This window comes from Halyomorpha halys, unplaced genomic scaffold, assembly GCF_000696795.3.
Source record: "Halyomorpha halys isolate HHAL.00 unplaced genomic scaffold, Hhal_1.1 Scaffold989.1, whole genome shotgun sequence".
Lineage (NCBI taxonomy): Eukaryota > Metazoa > Arthropoda > Insecta > Hemiptera > Pentatomidae > Halyomorpha > Halyomorpha halys.
The window spans coordinates 336176-344781 of record NW_027109669.1 but is presented as its reverse complement, the minus strand read 5'-3'; the positions used below and the strand labels follow the sequence as shown (position 1 = coordinate 344781).

General features: G+C 34.7%; 1 protein-coding gene across 1 annotated transcript in view; it reads right to left on the bottom strand.

The window, feature by feature from the left end:
- LOC106687624 (frizzled/smoothened-like sans CRD protein A) overlaps positions 1-8606 on the bottom strand; it is a 36260-nt gene that overhangs the window by 13253 nt on the left and 14401 nt on the right. Inside the window, exon 4 of the mRNA XM_067047805.1 lies at positions 1343-1479. Within this exon, the coding sequence (XP_066903906.1) occupies positions 1343-1479 (137 nt within the window). The remainder of the gene's footprint in view (positions 1-1342; positions 1480-8606) is intronic.

Sequence of the window (8606 nt, the reverse complement as noted above, 5' to 3'; positions counted from 1 at the left end):
AAAAGTCACTTGGAAAGTTGTCAAAACAAAATTAACCTAAACAGAAATCAAAATTTTGGGCTTTAACACTAGTTAATAGTAAAGAAACTAAGTTCTTATAACAATATTGATTATGATTTATCACAAAAAATCTATAAATACTCTTAAGTTTTTTTAGAATTTTAAGCATCAACTTACTGGAGTGAAAGAGACTTATCAAGAGCATTTTACTCGAACCCAGCGTTTACTTTAATATATCCTTCTTTTTTTTCTCTTAATCAGTTACCAGTCCTTAACCAAAAAGGACAAAACTTACTTTTTCAAAATGTTAATTAGTGTTACATATTACATTTTTAAAATTTAATTATGTTTATTGTAGGCTAATAAAGAAATTTCAGAAATAATTTGTAATTTAAATTTAAATAATGGTTCAATTTATTATTTACTTGATACTATGTTATGATTATAGTCTTGTATAGCCTAAATTTGGTTGCATGACTGGACAGCCTACTTTTCAGAAAGCTCACTAGAGAGTAAGCTTTATTGGTAACCATTATTCTACCTGCTATCTCCTTATTTTTGTTATGGTTATCATTAACTTTGGACCCAAGGTAGGTACAGCTAGTAAGATACTGTTTGAAAAGTGCGATTTACCATGTAACAAGATTATTATTAGGGCAGTTGATACATACGAGACATGGACCCTTATGAAGGCATCTGCAGAACAAAAAGGACAGTTTGAAAGAAAAATTCTAAGGTGGTTCCCACCAAGAACAAACAAGGAAGTCTACTGAATGTACACCTATCTATCACCCAGTTCATTCAGTACATTAAATGGTAAGGACGTGTCCTGAGAATGAATGAAGCGAAGACTGAGGGAAGGCTTGATCATGAGAAGCCAGGTGGAATTAGGTCAAGGAGAAAACCAAAGGCAACATAGATGGATAATGCAAAAGCGAATTTAAGAAAATACAGAATAACCATCAGGTGCTCAACCAACAGGAATGACTGGGTAAAGGCAATTAAGAAGGCCAAGGGCCGCTACATGCGTCTGTCGGGCCAATAATAAATAAATGAAAATATTATGTTCATATTGTTAAAAATCTTGGTTTTCTTATTCCCAAAATACTGTCATCTTCACCAGATTGTGACTCTCAGTGAGTTCAGTGCTCACTTCATAGGGGTTCATTGAAAAGAAAATTTCATAGAAATTGGCGATGCCTGTAATGTTTTTATGTTCTTCAAATTATACTTTTTAATATTTATAATAACCCCAATCATAACTGGTACAGATGATATTAAGAAAAAATAACTAATATGTATAAAGAAATAATTACTAATAATAATAAGCAGTGAATCATACCTGGACATCATCTGAAGAAAAACTAAATTGATCCTCAGTGAACCCAAGTTTCTTCTCTAAATGTTTGAAGTCCTTAATCTTTGAACTAATCAATTCAAAATGTTCAATAGTGGCCTGTGATATATTTGAAAAGTTGTCTTAAAAAAGAAAAAATTAAAAAAAGTAAGATAATTAAATACTGTTTCCAAAGTATTGCTTATCCCTACGGATATGATAATAAATATAATAAAAAGATAATAATGATAATAAATAAATAGCATAATAAAAATGCTAATGTAGCTTCCATCTGAAAAGTAAATATATGTATATATTGGTAACTTTTTTACAACTCTTGCAGGAATATATTTTGCTGTTGTGGGTTTTGAGGATCAGCCAATAATACAACTTTATTTAGGGGACACAAATTTATTGTTTGTATAGTCATGCCCAGCAATGAAAAAAAAACGTTTTTTTAGAACTAATACAACTACTATAAAACTACAAGTACATAGAGTTATATATAATTAATAACTATTACAATTAAAAAATTGCTTAATAAAAACATTATTTACAATTGTCTATTACTACAGTTTGTTATACATTGTGATCCAACTTCAGGTTTGTGCCAGAACTGAATAGGTTTTTGAAATGAAGGTAGGTTTGCTTTGGTTATTCCAATACCTAACCGTTTTTTTCTAGCAGGTAGTCTGTCTGTTATTTCTATCTTTTATTTTGTCTGTTTCTATTCAGTGTTGTTAATTGTGTCTTATGTATTTATTAGGTTAGAGTTACATGAATTTAAATTTTGTAAATCATTTTTTATTCATTTTATTCCCTCTAAAAGTTTTGGTATATAACGTATTGTGTTGTATCTTTTGCTGTTGGTTTCTTGGGATTGTGGTTGTGTCAATGTTTGTGTTGCTTTAGTAATTGACAGACTAGCTTATGTGGGTACACATTTGATAGGGGGAAAGCTACTACTTTATTTTCTGCTGTTTTTAGGTATTTAAGGGATGTTAATTTTCGTTCCTGGTTTATTAAATTTTTAGCTGAGTTGATTTTATATCTTTTTGGACATTGGCTGATATAGTGTATATATCTTCCAGAGTGAATAGGTTTTTACCAGCATTTTGTTTTTGTACCCATTCGATTTTTTAATTAAAAGTACATCTAAAAATAGTATTTTGTTTTCTATTTCAAATTCTATAGTAAAATTTACTCTGGAAGTGTATTTATTAACTTCCCTTAAAACTATTTCTTTTTCATTGTTCTTAGTTATTATTGTTATTATATCAACAAATTTGTATATGAACGGTATATGAAATGGTTGTTTAGGTATTACACTATCTAATAAATCTTCTAAATAAATAGCTGAGTATTGAGTGTGTATCCAGTTTGTTCCATTTGTTTCGAATGATAGTTTTTATTGTTGGAATGTGTATATTAGTAAACAATGATGATGCGTCAGATGAAAAAGTTTGTACCATTATGAAATTTTAATGTTGGTGATGTTTTTTTTAAATTCAAACCAGTCCTTAACATTATATTTATTAGTGGAAATATGCTTTAATATATCTGCTAGATGTTTTGATAGCTCGTATGTTGGGGAATTTTGGAATGTAACTAGGTTTTCTTCTTCATGGATTTTTATTAATGAATATAGTATATAAAAATCATACATTGGGAAAAAAACAATTTTAAGCAAAATTTAAAAGAGATTATTACTATAGAAATATAAGATTAGAGCTATCAATAAAAAATCGGTTTTATAGTTTTTATAGTTTTGATTTAAATCCATGTTACTCTAGCCTAATAAATACGTAAGGGACAATTAACATAACTAAATAGAAACAGACACAATAAAAAATAGAAGTAGCAGACGGACTACCATAAAAATGGTTTTGTGTTGGAAAACCAAAGCAAACCTACCTCCATTTCAAAAACCTATTCAGTTCTGGCACAAACCTGGAGTTAGTTGGATCACAATATAGAACACACTGTAGTAATAGACAATTGTAAATAATGTTTTTAATAAGAAATGCTTTAATTGTAATAGTTATTAATTATAAATTACACTATGTACTTGCAGTTACATAGTAGCTGTATTAGTCGAAAAAAGTATTTGTTCTAAAAAAACGTTTTTTTCATTGCTGGACATGACTATCCAAACAGTAAAGTAGCAAAACGTCCCCTAAATAAAGTTGTATTATTAGCTGATCCTCAAGACCCACAAAAAGAAAAAAAATACATACATACTGTAATATGCTCTTTTTGAGTAAATAATATATTTTGATGTATAAAGGGTTTATAATATGTTTTATTTTATGTATCATTTGTTTGTTTTATCCAAAAAGCAAGCTAACCAAGTTTCATTGTTGATAATAACTTCATGATACAAAAAACCAAGATGGCGGTATGTTGAGCAGATTCAAATATCATAAAAACTATTTTAACTCATCCCCTCATAATTGAAAATACAGTAAATTAAAGGAAAAATAGAAATCAAGAAATAGTGCTACAGAATAATATTCAGAAAGTAAATCATTTAGAAAAATCCCTAACTGTTGTACGACAATCAATGTTTACATGTAACCTCGAGGAAGGTTTTCGTTTTGACAAAGGACAGTTGTGGTCGGGACAAAGAAGAGAAAGGTCCAGTATGACGTCCCTATAAAGGGACAGTATGAAGAGGTCCTCATCAATTTCTGTCAAGAAGGAAGCCATTTTTGGACGCCAGAACAAAAGAAAAAAGAAGACACCAGGAATCAACAAAAAGAAGATCGTAGAGCTTGGTTAGTTTGTTTATAACTAAATTTAAATCAAATTGTAACAGAGATATTAATTTAATTAAGTTAATAATAAAAGTGTTAGTATTCTGATTGTCTAGTAACAACACGCCCTGAGATTAAGAGTCTTTCTTTTTGTATAATAAAATTATATTATTCATTTAAGTAGTAAAGTTCTTAATTAGAACCCAAGTATCTCTTATATTTGAAAAAAAATTATAAAGAGAATAAAAATTCTTTTTTATTTTATTTTTAATATTTTATAATTATTACATTTTGGCGCCCAACGTGGGGCCTGATTCTTTACAAATTAGGTCACGGCAATCAGAACACAGCTTTTAAAAGAGTTAAGTTTGAATTAGTTGTTGTTATAACTTAAGTGTTAAATGATGGAGGATAAAGTAGAGGCAACTGATTGTAGGGATCCTAAAGAGGTGATTCTTGGAAAATTAAATGATAGGGTGGTAGTATTAAATGAAAATGATGAAGATAATGTTGTCCAAAACATTAAAGGTAGAAATGACTTACCGGTAGAAAATAGTGTCCATGAAAGTGAATTAGTGGGAGCAAACTCAAAGGTGAATAAAAATGATAATGTTTTAGGTAAAGACATGTTTCAACAATTAATGATGGTTATAACCAATATGAAAGATGATATGAACAATATGAAAGATCAGATAAAAGATGATATGAACAATATGAGGGGTGATGTGAATGAAATAAAGGGTGATTTAAGCAAAGTGAAGGATCGATTTGAGGAAATCAACACAGAGTTGCGTGAAGGTAACAGGGTAAGATTAATGGGGTTAGAAAATAAAGTAGATGAAAGAATTGAAGTGGTTGAAACTAATTTAACAATAAATAACTCGGAATTATTAGATGAAAATATTGATGAAAAAATGAAAATTGCGAATTTGAAATAAATGAATTTTGTGAATTAGAAATTAATGGAAATTGTGAATTAGAAATGGATGAAAATTCTGAATTAGAAATAAATGAGAAATTAAAACAAAATGTAGGAAACAAAATTGAATCAAATAAAATAGAGTTAAAAGAAAGTTCTTTTAAAGTTCTTAAAAGAAAGTTCAATCTGGTGACCGAAAAGATGAGGGAGCGCAGAGCGCAGACGTGGTGCAGTGGAAGACAAGTTTCCTGGACACCATACTAAAGGTGCAGTTAGCGAAGGAAACCAATAAGAGGGAAGGACTGCCACGAGAGCGGACCTTCGTAGATTGTCAAGACATGATGGACGCTAGTGCCCAGGAAGATGATACAAGGATGGAGGTGGACGAAGCTGGCTGAAATAGGGTATCATACAGCCGTCCGAGAAAGGAATCAGCTCCCTGGAGAAGAAGAGACCAGAAGGACATCGGGAGAGAAAGAGGCACGGGCGACAGAAGGATGATCCAGGCCAAACCAAATGGTAGAAAGGAGGAGCAAAGGTGCCACGGGTGTGGAAAGAAAGGTCATTTGATGGACCAGTGTCCCCGAACCTGATGCTTCGAATGCGTGGAGGGTCATATAGCGAGGCGTTGCCCTTATATGTACCAGACAAAGGAAGCGCGTCCAGGGGAATCTATGGAAATTAACTTCCAAAAGGTAAGGCGGAAGAGGCCCACTTAGGACAGAAGAGTCAGGCAGTGATATCTCAGAAGAGTCAAAGGCTTTGGGCACAGAGGTGGAAGATAGAGAAACGAGGAGAGTGAGTGGATCAAGGAAGGAATGGAGAAGAGTGAGCGGAAGGATAAGGTCCACTGAGGAGATCTGAGAAGAATGCCTACAGAGCGGCGCCTGCAAGATGGTGAGTTACAATGTGGGGAACGAGAGCAGCGGCTTGCCTATCATCAAGGTGAGAGGAGTGCCGTGCTTAGTGAAACACGGGAAGCTCCAACACCATTGTATGCCCGGATGTGTTGAGGAAGCTGAGTGGCAGAGAGAGGACACACCAGACACATAAAGTACAGGTATGTCATTGTCAGTTAATGACTCTGGGTGGACCCTGTAGTGTAGAAGGGGAAGTCGAAATGGACTTAGGAGCATGGGGGCTGGTGGAAAGAATATAGTGGCTCATGTAGTGGGAAACATGCCACGGGAATACCAAATTATTGTCGAATGCGATTTACTATCGAAGGTAGGTGCTCGCTTAAGGAATGTGGAAAACCGTTGGGGTATTAGGATCGGAAAAACAGAATTAACCTGGAAACGGTTGTTGAGGGGAATGAATGCGAGAGTAGGGGTGGTTAATAAGATGGGAAATTAGAGACATCAAGTAATGAGTAAATACGCGGATATATTTTTTAAGGAGGGGGATACATCAGGCAAGACAGGGACAACCGTGCATGAGATCCAGTTAAAAAGGGACATAGTCACATACGTGAAGGAGCGAAGATATCCACAGGTACTCAGATGACACATCCGAGAAGAGCTGGAAAGTCTAAAAGCGCAAGGTATAATAGTGGATAGCAAGCCGTACAATAGTCCTTTATGGGTGATGCAGAAAAAGAGTCCACCAGGGGAATCCACGGAGAAATATCGGGTCATTATCGACTATAGGAAATTAAACGATAATAACATGGACGAAAAATACCCGATACCAAGACTGGAAGATATACTGGATTGACTAGGGAGGGGGGTCATATTTAGCACACTTGCTCTTAAAGCGGTATACCATCAAATAGCAATGCACTCAAGAGACCAACAGTAAATGACATTCACCTTTGAAAGGGGACATTATGAATTCATTCGTATGCCGTTTGGGTTGAAGAACGCCCCTATCACTTTCCAGCGCCTGATGGATGAATTTTTACGTAGCTTGGATGAATCAATGTGTCAGGACAAAAGGAGATGACGTTGGCTTACCATCAGGGGAAGACAAATCATCGCGGAGTGAATGAGACGCTGCAGGCCCTAAAGCGTCGATACTTTTGGTGAGCCATGAAGAAAACGATCCAGGAGGTCATAGGAAACTGTGATGTATGCCTTAGCACGAAATATGACAGACAGCCACCAAGAGCAATGCAGGATGAGACTCCCACAGCTGACACTCCGCTCGTCGATCTCCAAATGGATACCTTCACCTAGAAGGATCACAAATGGATAACCGCCATGGATCTCTTCAGTAAGGTAGCTATGGTGCACTTAGTCAGGGCTAAATAAGCGGACACAGTGCTAGGAACCTTAAAAATGTGGTTCCAATTTTATGGCGTTCCGGGCCATATTTCGTTAGATGGGGGGAGAGAATTTGACAACAGTCTGATTTGGGATGAAATGAAAAATCTGGATGTGGAGTGGCATCTGAATACACCGGGACATCCAAAGATTAGGGGAGGCATCGAGAGACTTCACAGCACCTTAGGCGACCATCTACGGGTCTACCAGCTCGAAAAGTGATTGGAACCCGATGAAGCTACTTCATACCGTAACTGGGTTTTCTCCCTTCGAAATCCTTTTTGGGCTTAGGGGGTGTCGACGGGATTATTGAGCTACGGCTGCGGGCGACAGTGAAGTTATAAATAACGTTATGGCATTACGTAAGCGATGGGGTAAGGTAAAAGAGAGAATTATGCGAGAAAAGACAAAACACGTAGCGTGCCACAATTCAAATGTCAGAGATATTAGTGGCGAAGTAAAAATCGGGACAATAGTATATCGCCAGGTAGGAACAAACTGAAGCAAGGAGCTACAGAGATACGAGGGTCCATTCCGGGTGATTGTAATTAGAGAGCACAATGTGGTTACGATAGAGTGTGTCAATGAGCCAAAAAAGAGAAGGACAGTCCACATAGAACAACTGAAGTTCCCAACATCGGGAACACTGTAGAAGGCTGGCGTGTCCTCATCTCATCACACAGGTAAAGTTTGTTTTGCTTTATTTGTATATAGTTTTAGATTGTGTATTTCAGTTTGTGTGTGCAACAATAGTTAAAAATGTATATAGCATAAGAGAGTACCAAATGTTTTTGCTTCTCTCAAAGTGAAGTGTATATTTTGTGTTCTGTTCTTGCGTAGTCGATTTTGTTTTGTTTTTCTCTCTCTTTTTTCTTTCAGATGTGTGTTCGAAAAGTTTATGCTCTAAAATCATTTTTAGAGTTTATGAGGATTGTTCATAAACTGGTAGGGAGGAGTTATAGGATGACCAGGCATAGTATTCAGCCCTAACCTATCTCCCCTCATAAACAAACACTCAGAATGTATATAAAGCAGATTAAGTTGGGAAATAAATCAGTATTAATTCAGCAAGTACGTGCGTTATTTCTATGCCCCTTTTTCCTTTTTCTTTTTTTTAATTTTTACCTGACTTCACGTTAGTTATATATATATATATATTGTAATATGCTCTTTTTTAGTAAATAGTATATTTTGATGTATAAATGTTTTTAATATGTTTTATTTTATGTATCATTTTAATATTCATTGTTTTGTTTATCCAAAAAGCAAACTAACCAAGTTTCATTGTTTATAATAACTTCGTGATACAAAAAAACCAAGATGGCGGTATG